The sequence below is a fragment of the Vitis vinifera genome, chromosome 5 (genome assembly GCF_030704535.1).
Source record: "Vitis vinifera cultivar Pinot Noir 40024 chromosome 5, ASM3070453v1".
Classification (NCBI taxonomy): domain Eukaryota; kingdom Viridiplantae; phylum Streptophyta; class Magnoliopsida; order Vitales; family Vitaceae; genus Vitis; species Vitis vinifera.
This window is the reverse complement of record NC_081809.1, coordinates 6613233-6629533: the sequence shown is the minus strand read 5'-3', so window position 1 is coordinate 6629533 and position 16301 is coordinate 6613233. Positions and strand designations below refer to the sequence as shown.

General features: G+C 32.2%; 1 protein-coding gene across 1 annotated transcript; it reads right to left on the bottom strand.

The window, feature by feature from the left end:
- Nucleotides 1–7306: 7306 nt before the first annotated feature.
- On the bottom strand, nt 7307–13844 carry LOC100264830 (transcription factor UNE12). Its single transcript, XM_002284011.5, has 7 exons — nt 13266–13844; nt 12973–13065; nt 12164–12283; nt 11651–11716; nt 9740–9805; nt 8979–9056; nt 7307–8016 (listed from the first exon to the last, which is right to left on the bottom strand). The coding sequence occupies exons 1-7, from the start codon at nt 13551–13553 to the stop codon at nt 7786–7788; spliced, it is 942 nt and encodes a 313-aa protein (XP_002284047.1). The 5' UTR covers nt 13554–13844; the 3' UTR covers nt 7307–7785.
- Nucleotides 13845–16301: the final 2457 nt, after the last annotated feature.

The window sequence follows — 16301 nt, the reverse complement described above, 5'->3', positions numbered from 1 at the left end:
ATACTAAGAAAAATGATATTCTCATATTTGGTTATCCTTAAAAAAAAAAAAAATGTTATACTTGGTTCCTGAAAAATATGAGAGAAAATATAAGAAAAAAATAAAAGAAAAATAAAAAATAAATTTAAAATTAATAAATTATTTTATATGTTATTTCAAATTCGTTTAACTTTTTTTTTTATGTAAAAATTCAATAATTTTAAAATATATAAATTTTTATCTAATTTTAATTATTATTTTTTTATTTTTGATATTGAAACCAATTATGAGAAAATCATTTTTCTTTTTTTTTTTCTCGGTATTTTCCAAGAACCCAACATAATTTATAGAAAATCAATATATAATTAAAACTAGTTAAAAACTTATATATTTTAAAATTATTTAATCATTATATCTATAAATTTATTGAGTTTTAATTATCTTTTATTTTCTTTCTATTTTTTTATTTTCCTCGAAATTTTTCGAGACCAAAAATAATTTATATGTTTCTAAAATTGATGGCTTGGGATAAAATACAAACCCATGTAAGGGTCTCCAAAAAGCTCACGGCCTGTGGCCCGCTTTAGGCCCGACCCGTAGGCCCGTAGGCCCGCGCCTTTAAAAAAAAACTACAAAAATATAAAAAGTATTAAAAAAAATATTCATTTCAAAATTTTATTCATTGAATGTATAATTACATTTAAAAATGTGGGAAAAGTTTACATCACTACAAAATAAATACATCCCAACTAGGTTGGCACCTATTTATTTGTCAATCATCTGTATTTTTCAACCACAAAAAATAAAAATAAAAATATAATATACATTTAGTCATTATTTTCTGGCGGTGATGGCGAACTATCATGCATCCATGAAGATCTTGATAATTTTAAAGATTCCATATCGGCAAGCATCTCTGTTTCTCGAATGGAATCGTACATCCTTTTATCTGCTATTTCCCAATCTTTCAGACATATCCCTGCTTCAATAACATCTGGCGCTAAGTTGCATCGTTTTTTACTAACTACTCTTCCACCTGCACTAAAAGCAACTTCTGATGCAACTGTACTCACAGGAACTGTTAGTACATCACGAGCAATTATAGAAAGCATAGGATATTTGTGTTGATGTGATTTCCACCATATTAAAATATCAAAATCTTCTTGATCTTCAAATGAAATTATATCAGTATTAAGATATTTATCTAAATCAGATGTATTATTTGGAGAACTATTTGTTGTCTTTTTTCGACTTTTCAACATTTCTAGAGCTCCTTTATAAAAATATGAGGAGTTTGTAGATGTAGGTGGTAATTTAATAGTATTAATATCATTACCATATTTTTCTTTATAATAGTTATATAAATTATATAATAATGAATTTATTTCATTTTTAATTTCTTCAATTTTTATTTGGTCATTAAAATAAATAATTGTTAACCATTCATCCAAAGCTTCAAATTTCAATCTAGGGTCCACAATTAAAGCAATATAAAAAATTAAAGGTATTTCTCCCCAATATTTTCTAAATTTTTCTATCATTGCAAATATTGTATCATTAAACATTTCAAAACTTAAATATTTTTGAAGTACAATAAAAATATTAGTTATTTGCATAATAACTCGATTTGAAGTTGGATAATATACACCACAAAAAATGTTTGTTGAAGTATCAAAAATTTCAAAAAGATCTCTTAAAAGATCCGCAATATGCCAATCATAATCATTTAATGCATAAATATCTGCTTCACAATCATTGTTAATTAATTGTATTTCATATAATTCGACTACTTTTTTATATTTTGTAATATTTTGTAAAAGTTTATATGTGGAATTCCATCTAATGGCCATATCCAAATTTATTTTTCTTTTCATATTTAACATTTTGCAACAATCAAAAAATAATTCATGTTTTGCTTGAGAACTATTAATACTATATGCAATGCCTCTAATTTTTTCCAATGTAATCAACATTTTTTAATCCATCCTTTACAATTAAATTTAAAATATGTGCACAACAACGCACATGAAATATTTTAGCATGATCTTCTTTTACTTGCCAATATCGTTTTAGTCTATGTATTGCTGCATCATTATTAGCAGCATTATCTAATGTTATTGTCAATATTTTATCACGAATGCCTAAATCTATAATTTCATCATTTATTAAAGATGCTATATTTTTACCACTATGTGGAGCATTTATAATTTAAATGAAATTATTCTTTTATTTAATTTTCATTCATTATCAATGTAGTGAGCAGTTATACATAAAAAACTAGTGTGAGTTAAAAGATGTCCAAATATCATATGTTAAACAAATATTTCCTTCAAACTTTGCAAAAAAAAAAATTTTAAATTTCTTTTTGTGTATAAATTTTTTTCATAATATCTCTTTTAATTGTATTTCCAGACCAACCTTTAAATTGAGGATTAATACCTCATTGAATTGTTCCTGCAAAATCATGAGTTTCCATCATGTTGAAAGGTTGTTCTGTTCTTATTATATAATCAATCATTTCTTCATGACAGTTAGATTCATCATAAGAAAATGTTTTTAAATTTCCACTTTCATTTTTACTTAATTGCATATAATTTTTAATATCTACATTATTTTTAGTTTTACAATTTTCGTGATGTCTTTTTAAATGACTTGTGTCTGCATTTGAGCCACCAGTAAGAAATTTATTACAAATTTTACATTTTGCTTTTATTTCTTTTTTATTATTTTCTAAAATTATTTCTATTCTATCAAAAAAATTCCATATATTTGAAGTAAATTTTTTGTTTGATGATATTTCATCACATGGACTAGATGAAGAAGCACTTGTCATATTATAATTATTGATAAAATATTATGCCAAAAATAATAAAGTAATAAATATAAAAAAAAAATGTAACAAAAAAATAAAGTAGTAGGGGTGAAGTATGTTACTCAATTAGAGAACCGATGCAGAAATTCCTAGCAAATTTGAACTCTTGGAGCCACCAATGCTTGTTTTGCACCACCAACAATATTGTATAATTTGAGGGAAAAATAAAAGAATTTGAAATATTGTAGAATGTGAGAGAAATAGAGAGAATTTGATAAAAAAAAATGAAAAGGAAGAAAATGTATTTATAGGAAGGTTTAAAAAAAAAAAAAAATTGGCCATGTGACCGTTGGAGGCTTAGCTCCAACGGTCACATGACCCACATGGGCTGGAGCTAGGCTCCAACGGTCACATGACCGTTGGAGCCTTTAATTTTTTTTAAAAAAATAATATACTTTATTTATATATATATATATATATATATAACTAACTCAATTAATAAGCACAAAAGGAATGTAGCTCAGTTGGTTAGAACCTTAAAAAAGCCCGCCAGCCCGGCCCGCCCAGCCCGCCCCCCAGCCCGCCAGCTCGCTAACCCGTTGGCTCATAGGCCGGGCCGCGGGCCTAGCATTTTAGCATGGCCCGGCCCGGCCCGCCCTTTGGAGACCCCTAAACCCATGGCAATCAATATTTATTGCCTCGAAGCAATGGTCCAGCCTGGGGACCAATTATTTTCTAACTTTTTATTTGACTTATTACTCATTCTTAAATATTTTTTACTAAATAATAAAAAATCAAAATATTCCACATTTTACTTAAATTATATTTTATAGTGATTTTATAAAGTGTTTTTAATCTTTTTAATACTTGAAAAAAAGATAGAAACATCTTTTTATAATCATTATCAAATACACTCTTAAATAATAAAAACATTATCACATTAATTTTAAAATATTGTATTTTAATTGTAAAAAATAAAAATATAATTTATAATTATTCTTTTAATAATGACAATGATAAATTGTTTAGTATAATAATACTATTTTAAGATTTTTTTTAAGAAATATGTTAAATTACTTTTTTGCTAAATAATAATTTAATATAAAAAATATTTTTCTTAGATAAAAAAAACAAATAACTTAATATTTAATAAAAAAAATATTAAAAGAAATAAACAACTTTATTTTGATTTTTTAATTACATTTACGACTTTAATTTTTTTTATTATAAAAATTTTAAAATATAAAATTTTCATAAATCTATAAATAACTAAAATATAAAAAATAATAATAATTTTTTAGATATTTCATAAAATACAAGTTTCAAAAAAAAAATGATAAGATAAATTGCACATACAACTTTCAAAAATTTTGATAATTTTAATAGATTAATAATTAATAAAAATAACAAAAATATTAAAATTTTATAATAAATAAATTAGCAAAAATTATTTAAAAATTAAAATAAGTTCAAATAAAATTTCAAATGAAAAATTTATGTAATGTTGAATAATTTATTTTTATTCAAAGTTACATAAAAATATTTCAATAAAGTTAGTAATTTCATTCATAGGTTTTAATATTTTCAAATAAATAATTATAAATGTATTAAAAATAATTTAAGAAATCCTTTGTAGAAAGTTATATAAATTTAAATTGATTAATAAGAATCCGTGTAAATTTAGTTATTTTTTAGGGGGTGTTTGGTAAGTGGGAATAAACATTTTATTTCTTCCCCCTTATAAATTTTATGAAGGTAATAATTGTGAAACCAATGTTTGGTTAATCTTAATTTTGATGATAACAAAATAAGGTTTAGAACTACTGATTATATTTCAAGTGTGATTAGGCAAGATGATTTCTAAAATGGCAATCACAAAGACAAATCAAGTCAATGAGAAATCATGAAGAAGAAAACCACCTCAAAGAGAAGTGTTTTTCAAGACCCAAGCTTCATAAGATCTCTTTGTAAGATTGTTGGTGCACTAAGATTTTCATGCATTACATTCTTTACTTCACCAAAATCATCCAAGAGTTATTTTGTTTTAAATATTTTAAGAATTTGATGATTTCATGTTTTCAACTAAAACATTGTGTTAAATGTTTTTCAAACTTGTTTTAAAAAGTTGGTTGTTGAGCCAAAAAACGACTCAACCGGTTGAACCGGATGAGGAACCAGTCGACCGCAAGCTCAATCGATCGAGGTTCGGGTAGACCCCCAGCTCAATCGGTCGAGGGTGCAAAAAACTTTCTCTTTCTTCCAGAATGGTTGTTCAACCGGTCAAGGTTGAACCTCAACCGGTTGAGGTCCGGTCGAGGCCCAACGGTCACATGCCAAGCATTAAATGCTAATGGCTAGTCAACTGGTCGAACCCCCAACGGCTAATTTGGCTTTTTTATTCTATAAAAATGCTTCAATCTTCATTGTTTCATAAGCTTAATCTTCCCAAACCTTTCTTGAATATATTTGAGCCTTGGAAGAGTGTTTTTGAGTGCACCATTGTTCTAAAACTTGCATATCTTTAGTGCACCTTTCAATCCTAGTATTCTTGTATCATTTGAGCTTAAAGTTTTTGTACTAGGATTTTGGGAGATCATTTATTTGTAAATCTTTGAGATGAAGTTTCTCAAGTGTGGGGTATCACTTCAGGGGTTGTTCAAGAGTGAGATATCTCTTGAGAAGTGTAAAGGGTGCTTGGAGCAAAAAGTCCAAGAGGGTAAATTGGAACCAAAATTCAATTGTATTGCTTGAAGGCTTAGTTTGGAAGTCTTGAATTAGTGGAACCTCAAGTTTGGGATTGAAACTAGAGGAGAGTGGATGTAGGCCGGGTTGCGCCGAACCACTATAAAATCTTGTGTTTACATTCTCTCTTCCTTATTCTTTTAATTTATATGCAATTGTCTTTATATTGCTTATTATATACTTGCATATAATTGTCTCTTACTTTCACATAGTTTAAATTTGCAAAAAGAGATCATCACCGTACTCACCCCCCCTATAGGTGATTACCATAAGTTGGATTAGCCTAATTTTTCTAACAATAATGAAATAAAAAATTATTCGAACAAAGTCGAATTCCACTTATAAGTGAGCTTTCAATTCATTACAAGTAGGCGGTATTATGATTCATTCATCCTGTACAAAAAATATAAAATAGTTTACAATTATTATTTTACCCTTAGATTTCATTCCTCAAATCCCGATTTCTCTTCATCCTATAACAAAACTATTTTTTTTAGTCTTATTATTTAGTAACAAAAAAACTTTCAAAATTATTTATTTTTAAATGAAAATAAAAAAAATTATTTAAAATTATATGTAAGGGTATTATCGTTAATTTTTTTTTTCACTCTCATTCGTATTATTATCAAATATTAGGATAAAAACAAATAATTATTTTAATCTTGAATTCCTAAGTTCATCCAAATACTAAAAATGGAATCACCAAATTCATTTTCATTCTCTATTCCCATGTACTAAAACACCCTCTTAGTGTATGAGTCTAGACCTAAAAGGCCAAACATCATGCAAATAGATGAACTTAGTATACCAAGCACTAGGAAGAGAAATAAATGTATATTTTTCCCCAAGGGAGTTTGGTTATTTTATTAAGGGACATTTTTGTCCTAAAAATATTCATTATTCGAGAAATTGGGTTGATGCGGATATAATTTCCCAAGATATTATACACCTGTGTACAACACAAAAATTCACAAAGTATTCATTATCTTTTCTCTTATTGCTTAGAATATTCTACAAAACCAATAGAAAATACTCCAAATTTATTTTTAAAAAATATTCTATTATCAGAATAAATTTTCAAAGAACTGTTTTCTGCTAAAAATTTATCAAACATATTTTCTAAATTAAAAAAAAAAAAAATTATTCTAGGCAAAATTGTTTTCAAGAACGGATTAAAAAAATAGCCTACAATTAATAAATTTCACAAGTCAAGGCTTGGGTCAGTAACTAGTGTCACTCAGTTACACTGTAAATGCGTAATTGAACCCAAAGGCTGAAAAGCCAAAGCCCAGGCCTGAAGCCACAGGGCGCATAAGCCCAAAACAGGCTCTGGGCCTGGACTCAAAACAGAAAAACTTCTCTGTATAAGCATGGGTTAGCATGTTGTGAAAGTGAATCCCTTTCCCTGTGGCAAATAAGCCTTTTGATTAGTAACATAATAAATTTTAAGGTTGCAGCAACTTGGAAGTTGCAAACATTTTTATCAAAATTAAAAGGGCTTTTAGGTGTTTCGCGGTGGGCGTCCAAGCCCACAGGATTTGCCACTGACCGATGGAAGACTAGTCTCCATACAGAATGGGAAAATATTGATCAAAGCTTAGAAGAAGATGGTGGAACTCAACTCAGTTTTTATGTCTACCACTACCTCAAGACTCTCTTTCCCATTATTCATCCTTCAATAATGATTCAGGAGATTATAGAAATGCTTGAAATTACTTTTAGGAATACACCCCACTTTCAGTTCCCACAAAAGCCAAGTGGCACAAATCAATCTCCTCCAAGACTGGAAATAATGCAATATAACATTGAAATTGACTTTCCATTATCCATTTCAGCTTTCTTCAAATTCATTTTAATTACATGGAATCGTAGTCATCCCATCCGCTTTACAAGACCACAGCATCAACCAAAGAGAGTCCCCACCACAAGTGTTCTGGCCATCCAGCAAGCAGCACAAATGAAAAGGAGTAGCATATCAATATAGCTTTGAAAATTTTCCCCCTTCACTCGAGCATGGCAAGAAGTGATGAAAGTGCCTTTTCTTTTTTCCCAAAGCATGATTCACTCTTTCTTTGACAAAACTCAGAATAAAAAGAGGCAAAAGCAAGACTATGGCTTCTGACTATGATTGCATTGCCAAAAGGGATAGTGAGGAACACTTTAGGATATGGATTCAGGATACTAAGGAATTTGGGATTAGCCAACTAGGGGTCAATGGGAGTTGTCAACAGGCACGTGCATTTTCAAGGGGTCTAGGATGGAGCATTTGGCTCAGGCTTGATGAGCGTAGGGGTATCAGTTTGGTGTGCAGGGTATATTGCTGCAGCAAGTGATATGGGCATGATGCACAGTGCTTTGGATTGGAGGAACTGCATAGCAGCTCCAACATCTTCTTCCATGAGCTTTGCTACTTCTCGTTCTGTGCCATCATTAGACCATTTATCCCAGGCTTGCTGGTTGCTTCCACCTTCACCCGTTTCTCCCTTAATTAATCAAAAAACAAAAAGGAAAAAGAAGGAAAGTAATCATCAAAGTGCACATAACAACCTTGCTCAAAGGAAACATGAACAACATTGCAAAGACATATCAAGACAAAATTACCTAAGATGATGTAATAATAAAACTGAAACATTTCGAAAACATTACTATATGTGTTCATACTATAACTAGCATATTTCTTTGCAGCATTTGTCAGCATAAAAAGTTTGCCCAAAGCCAATAATAATTGCAGTGGCAGTGCTTTAACCCAAATATTTGGTTTCTAGTGATACTTCTCTTATTCCATCCAAAAAAAGCCCATTTCTTCACCTAAAGAACATGTAAAACAGGGGTGACAAAATGCTTTGAGTGTACGCAATTATTTTTACTAAGATTGTTGTATTCATGATGTACTTTGCAGAATTTGAGGTAGCACAAGTTTTTGGAAGGTGGTATATTGTCCGTGTGCTTTAAAAAAACCCAGATTTATAAGTGTATAAGCATTCCCATTGCCAAAGTCATACACCAAACGACTGGAATAGGGAAGGATTGATGATATTAGTACACCTGTGCACAAAGTTGGAAACAATACACATTTTTTTAGTACATAAAACATGCATTATATAAAATATTAAAAAAAATTGATGATTTAAATCCTGTGAACATATTAGCTAATATTAGAAACATGTTTGAGTCAAATCATCCAGACAGCAAGTATAGCTCCTAGATACGTGCATAGCCGCACTAGAATTTTTGAGGACAAATTGGGTATTCATAAACTCCACAAACAAATCCTTCATGGTCGAGGGATTAAGAAAATATAAGACCTCATAAATTTTCTCCAGTGGTGAAATATGGAAAACTGTTTACCATTTTAAAAAGCTAATGTCAGCATGAAGACATGATGCATTAACTGAGTTTTTGCTAAGTTGATAGCAACCACTAAAAAATTCCTTTCCCATGTTACCTCAACTGCTGGCAATGGGATGTCAGCCACGAGTTGTGCCACTGCACCAGCACCTCCCAGTCTACTCATGCTCAAAACCTGAAAAAGTAGGGTATGAGGATATTGATAAATAGGTAAATTAAGAAAAATAAACACCAAAGTATTTAGAAAACAAAATAGGCACGACCTTGTACCAATGAATGAACCATGGCTCAGTTTCTTTTAACAGTAGCAGGTTAGATATTCAAATTCTGAAAGAAATTGACCATAGATAAACGGACGTTTGACTTACAGAACTATTCTTTTCAATCAAATTGCCAAAAGGACTTTGTGGATGGCCATTATTGTAGGTAAAATGAAAAGGTCCTTATCGATCTCTCTGGGAGATGAAAACCAGTCAATCTTGATTCATGTAACGATTGGATGGCTCAAAACCCATGAACAACTATTTGATTTTTAAAGGGATTGTTTAGAAGCAACATAGGAAAAAGTTCACTAGGAATTTGGAGGCCTTTGAATAGCAGTTGATAACTTTCTACAACAGTTGAATTGCTAATTAAAATTTGCAATGACATGTCCATGGGCACCCTATCAATTTCAGTAAAAAAGAAAGAGAACAGTGCATAAAATAATTTTATCACTAAGAATAAAAAAATCCACAACACTGCATAATACTTCTAATGCATCCACAATCACATGATCTATGTGAAAATATACAAACAAATATGCAAGCTGGAGACAGAACAGATCCTGCTCAAGAACACTGAAAGGAGACTATTTACCTTGACTTGGAGCCTTAGGAACTTCACATAGTCCACAATTTCATCAAGCATTGCAGCCCTATCCGTCTGCACAATGAAAGTTTGATATGTCAATTGCAACAATGGACATAGCAGTTTTCAACTCCCATTAGGTGATCATATATTAATATATTTTCTTTTCCTTTTCAACTCTTGTAACTCGTACTAGGTGCGACAACAGTCCCAAACCATTTAATGAAGATGGAAAAGCATTCAAGTCACAGAAAATTAAATTTTAGTTTATAAAGAAACTGGCAGGCCATTAGAAAATTTTTCCAAATCTAGTCCCTTAGTTCTCTTGCAGTATAAAAGTGACCAGTACCTTATTGGAACTTGTTTCACAATCCTAATATTAATAATGGGATATATTCCCTATGTAAATGGGATTAAGAGCACAAAAAGCTACAGTGCATCCAACAAAATAGATGAAAGAACTTCGATGCAGTGAACCATCTAAGAAGTCAGGGTATTAATAAAATAAACTAGTCAGCAATAGCATTTACCACATATTCCTAGAATTACTCTTTCAACAAGACAAATGGAGGTAGAGTTTTAGGCAACCTCCAGGACCATGAATCCTCTGATGCTGCTCATATTACCCTTGTAGTGTATCTAACGCATACTACATTGGTTTAATAAAATATATCTCAATTTCTACATGGGCCACAGCTGTAAAGAAAATTGTTTTTTCCATCAAAGAACTGCATTGCCATTTCCATTTCTATACATTCTAACCACCATTCAATCTTGCACAGTATCTCCCATTCTCCTAAGCCAGGAAGTGAAAGAATGTTCTATTCAACAGATTTTGTAGTAAGGAAACAACCACTTTTACTACTTTCTTATAATCTTAAACATTCCATAACTCTATGTTACAACTCAAGAGAAATCAATCATCATAGCACAGTCAAAGCAACTATTTGAAAATGCTACTAGGGCACGGAAGGTATCTAAAGGATCCTTAAACAAAACTTGCGAAAAAGTGGAAGTGATTTTTTTCAAATACCAACAGGAACCACATGGTATTTAGTATCACAATTTGCATCAGCTATAAACTTAAGAGATCATCACACGTTCAGAGCAGTGGAAGACCAAGTGTCAAGTGAAACCAAAATATAACAGTTGAATTATAATTTATAAATTAGTATCATATGCAGATGTGAATTTTGACAGGATGGATTGGCAAAGCAAATTTCTCTTTTTTTTCTTTTTATTTTTTTGAAGGGCAAAAAGCAATATATTAAAAAAGGTACTCCAGAAAGGAGCCACAGAGTACACAGGAAGATTGGCAAACCAAATTTCTGTTGCCAACCCCAAATGTAGGATAAGGCAAAACTGTGTTTCAACCAGCAGTGCTGTGATGCATACCTAGAACAGGCTTTTTCTGAAGCATAAAGAATGGTTAACAGAGCATCCTTCAAAAGGATGCTCCAGGAAGTAGTGGCGACTCTTTCCTGAATGCTGTTGGGTTCTAAGATGGATGGTTCCATCTAGGATCCCTTTCCTAGTTTTCCTTTTCTTTCCCAACAAATTCCTCATTATTGATAAAACAAAAGGCCATGTACTTCTTATCTGCTATACATGGATGACATGCACAACACCACAATGGTGTCAAACTTTAGAAAAGGTGAAAACTACATAACTAATAATATATTTTATTAAGAGGTTAAGAATGTTGGACCATTGATTTCACAATTACTATAGTAAATTAATTATTCAAGAGAAGGAAGAATTCAGGCTGTAATGAAACAAAATAATTACCATACCTGTCTTGTCCAAGTCCAAAACATAATTATAAGTGCAGGAGATAACAACCACAATAATAGAAGAAAAAACAAAAAACAAAAAACAATTATGGAAAATGGAGTGATGCAATGGGAAAATGCCAATCACCTTGTTGGAGCTAGGGACAAGTTCTTGCAAAGCCTTCATTCTTTCTGCTATCCTCTCTCTACGTAGCTGCAGTTAAAGGAGAGAATGTTATGAAATAGGTACAGAGAACATTAACACAGTAATGAGATGTCGAGGTAAGAATAAATACAAAACAGCAATGCTTGCAAACTATTTTCCAAACAAACCTATACCTTTTTTTTCATAGGAAAAATAAGAGATGATATTATGCTTGTCAGAAAAAGGTACACATGGAGGATAAAAGTATTGCCAACAGGCAGGCATAAAAAAGAGAGGACAACAATGATAAAACCCGCATATGAATAATGATAAAAGTATAGTTAAAGTTTATTTATTTTTAATACTTAAATGTGGGCATTTTCTTTTCTTTTATCACATTATTCAGACAACATTTTGATAACATTGAACATTTTATCACCATTCTTTAGAAATAAATACAGTCTCAGCACAACATCATGTGATGTTGCTAATCTATATCCATATATTTCAAATTACCCGCTCAGCAATGCTGTGAGGATCAGTGGCTTGTCCACGCCGAGCACGCACCCTTGGGCGGATAGCTGGTGGGTGTGGTGCAGCAGTAATTGGGACAGGAGTTGGCTGGCCATGAAAAGCCTGCAAAAGATGCTAGGTCAGGAGCAAATAAATACCTAAGAACTAAAATTTTCAGTTATAGAATCAAAGGATCACATAAGCTCACTTTAAACACTTTCTAAAATTGTGGCACAGAGCACCCTAAAGCCCCCGACCTTGACTCACTATGGAACTGATTTTTGTAGGTAACCCACTTCCAAACTAAGATTCAAGCAACAAATGGCATAGATTGTGTCCAATAAAATTTCAACCACTGCAGTTTTACTTCAAAAACAGCACGAAAGATAAAAAGCTAAGAAAATGAACACAGGATGTTCATCCACGAAGTATTTCATAAAACAAAGAAATTTGGCACAAAAAATTGAAATGTTGAGACCTGCCAAAACAAAAGTGAAACACCTAACTGAAAATTCTCCATTCAAGCATAAAATTTTAGAGCTCAAACCAGTGAACTCGTTTTAAGTTCAGAGCCCAGTTGAATTGGATCTTGCTAAGTTAAAGGTTGGGGCCTTTTTCGAAGATACCTTCTTTCTAAGTGCTAACCAATTTTGTTATATCAAAAGCCAATGAATGGACAAACCCATACATGTTCTACGTTTTTCCTAATGTCATGCTATCTCCTTCCTTTTTCCTGTCTCTTTGTGCCCCAGAGATCAGGTTCTAAGGGGGGGAAAAGATGCAATAGAAGTTTAAAAGGGCAGGAACCGAACCTGGTGAACCTGAGGAACGGCGGGTCGGACGGAGAGAGACTGTACATGTCCATACGCCGGAAACAAACCATCCAAATGCACCGACTCTCTCTCCTGCAACCAAACACCTCAAATTATGACTCAATTGCCCTCCGTTTCTTTCTCAATTTACGGAACATACCGTCCTAGCCCGTGAAAAGCAGAAACCGCCGATCCTCCATCGGAAAACACCTCTTACAGTAACATATTCACCCTCTTACAAACACAGAAACGAAAAACAAAGCCTAACCGCATGAATGCAAATCACCACTTACGCTCCTCCCTGAAGAACCTCTGGCATCAACGTCATCTCGAAACCGCTCGCCACTTCCTGGCGCCACCTGTGTCGCCGGAATCCCGCTCTCCAAGCTCAGACCTAACGGAAAGACCGGCCCCTGGAAGCCACCTCCGGCGACGTGGCCTGAGCCGTCGCCTGAACTCAGCTGCAGCACCATGGTAGAACCCGTTCCCACCATATTAGGGTCGTGTCCAGGATAGGAGGGAATTGCGAGGATTTGTTCCAGGAAATCATCGGCGTAACCTTCGGGCGGGTTGGTGGCCATGGCTAGAGAATGGACGGGAACGGAAAATAGATTTTCCAGCGAGAAGCAAAGAAGAGATGAGGATGGTTTTCGGGTTTAGCAAAAAGGTCAAATTGTTGGAGAAAGAGGTCACAGAGAGGTCGTCCGATAAATCGGTAAGAGATGTTTGGGAAATGCCCTGCTTCGGTTTCCTTGCTCCGACACGGTTCCTCGGTTGTCGCACTTTTAGAATGATATTTTGGGGCTCACTTTGTAAATTTGTTAGAATTAAGGGGCAGGCTTGTCTCAAGAAGCTTTCCCCATTATAAAATGAAACTAATAATGAATCATCCCATAATTCATAATTAGATTTTTCTCTTTTTCTTTTTTTTTTTCAAAACAAATAATCCTAGGTTGTCTTCCTAGGGTGACTCGATCAGCATTGTGGACAAGACTCCTAACCGGTCTGTATTCTTAACGGAGGTTGAGTTATCCTTGATCTATTCCCCATCCTTGATAGGTGTAAGATGATTAATAATTAATAATTAATAATACATCGTAATTGAGAATATTAGTTATTTTAATATCTAATGTCTCAAATTTTAGTTATTGTAAAATCCGATGCCTTTTTTATTTTTTTATATGGCTTCTTTGAAGGAAGGGGTAATCACATCTACTTAGACACTTTTGATACGATTACTAGATCATGATGGTGCAGGTGTTAGGTGTCAAATTTGATACCCTACGAAGTATTAAATATGATCTATTTTTCTTTTTTATCATTTTCTTGTTGGACTTTTCTTTTTCTAAGGATTTGATCCATATCTCTTTAATGAGTTTTTCATTTTTATTTGTAAAGCAATGTTTTAACTTTTATCCCTTGTTATGAGTTTTTTATGACGTAGAATGGATAAAAGAAGTTCTCAAAAGCCTCAATAAGTGAGATTAAAGATTTTAAGATTGTATATAGTATCTTTGGGTGATCTTCATTCTGTAGATAGAAATGTGACAGATTTGGATGGTTATAGTTCTCATAGTACTACGTTTTTCCTTAATAAATGTTTCTTTAAGATGAGTTTGAGACTTACCATGACTCTATGGTTTAGAGATGTCGTTTGCCATTTGAAGATATCTTTTACTCAACTTTTAACAAACTTGGTTATAATAATGTTATTACATGACTCCCATCTAGTTCTGAACCATATGTGAAATATAAATGTTATTATTCAATATATTTTGTATGTCTATACTATGAAGAATTCTAAAATTGCCCTCGAATTAGGAAGGATGACATTTTGCTTGGCTTTTCTTTCACTTAAAACGATCTTGACTGGGGCATTATTGTTATTTCTGAAGATTAGGAGTTCAGATTGTCCTAATAGTGAGGGTCCCATGTTCCTTCATTGTAATAACACTCTCGATATTCCCATCTATCTTCAATGATTCCTTTTCTTCTGCATTTTTTTGCTTCAATTATTTGTCGATCACTAATTTGGTTTTTCTTTTCTAGATGCTCAACAGTTGCCATCATTGAATAAAGAGGTAAGGACTAAGATTGATCATTGGTTTAGGATCAATAAAGAAAATAAATGATTAAAATTTTCTCCTTTAGTTCTCTAATCAATTACAGGTTACTTTTCTTTCATTAGATTCATTACGTTTTATATCTTTAGAATCCAATTCATCTCTTTATTTGTAAGTAGGTTCCTATGAGATGTTTGGGAGAACAAAAGTTTGTTCCTGTCCTTCGTACTTCAATGGTAGATCATCTTAACAAAAAATGAGAACTACATTTGTCAAGCTAACATTCTTTAGAGAGTAAATAAAAAAAAAATGCTAGATTCAATATTAGAAGAAACTATAGCTCTCATTATTTTGTTGCTACTATAATATCAATACCATTATGGCTAGAGTGATGTCTAATGGTAGGATTACCCAATTTTCTTTTGGTTTTTTTGAAATCTAGTTGTTTTTATCCTCCTTGGTCCTCAAAACAATCTAATTCCAAAAGATGCTAGAATCTCTAATAATGATCATAATGTGGTGATTGCTATTTCTAAGCAACTAATCTTGCCTATGACTATGCTACTATGTTTCAAATGTTAAATTTAGTAGTTATGGATCATGTACTAAGGTGTAGCTATAAGTTCTTGGACCTCTGATTGAAGGCCTTCAATGAACTCATGAAGTTCATTAGGAGCCAATGTAACAATATGATGATCAAAAGTTAAGGCCTTTAGAGGAAGTTTGCCAAAGTGTTGTTTTCCCTTTTGATATGTTTAATTATAAAGTCCTATTGTGAGACCAATTTAATCATTTGAGGAGTTGTGTTTATGGGAGCATCTTTTTCTTGAACTAGAGCATTCATGGGAATAAGGATATGTCCATTTCCATAAGAAATTGTTGTCCTATTTAATGGGACTAGAATTTGTCAATACCTTTCTTCATCATCGGTATCTCTGTAAATGTTGAGTGAGAATGGGTCTCAAATTGCTTGAATGTTCTATTCTTGTAACCATATAATTGAGGCTCTCCATTGATCTCTTCTAGAAGAAAGTAAACAATTTTCATCATTGACATCCATTTAGAGAATTTTCATACCATGTGAAGGAATTGTTAGATGAGGTAGTTTCTTGGAAAGCTACTTTATTTCTTAGACTGCATTGACACGATGCTCTTACAATCGAGGAGCTTGTTTTTTGAAAAAAGAACTTAGGTGGTGTTTGTTTTTTTACTTAATTTTAAATAAAACTTTAATACTTAATAGTGTTAAATATTAAGTTGTTTGTT

Bases quoted from the DNA above. Each gene is read 5' to 3' on its own strand.
- LOC100264830 (XM_002284011.5), bottom strand. From the start codon at position 13,553: ATGGCCACCAACCCGCCCGAAGGTTACGCCGATGATTTCCTGGAACAA. The intron at 11,717-12,163 runs GTAATTTGAAAT...CTTTAACTGCAG, and splicing joins CTCACAGCATTGCTGAGCGG to CTACGTAGAGAGAGGATAGC. The intron at 8,017-8,978 runs GTAACATGGGAA...TGATTAATTAAG, and splicing joins TCCCATTGCCAGCAGTTGAG to GGAGAAACGGGTGAAGGTGG.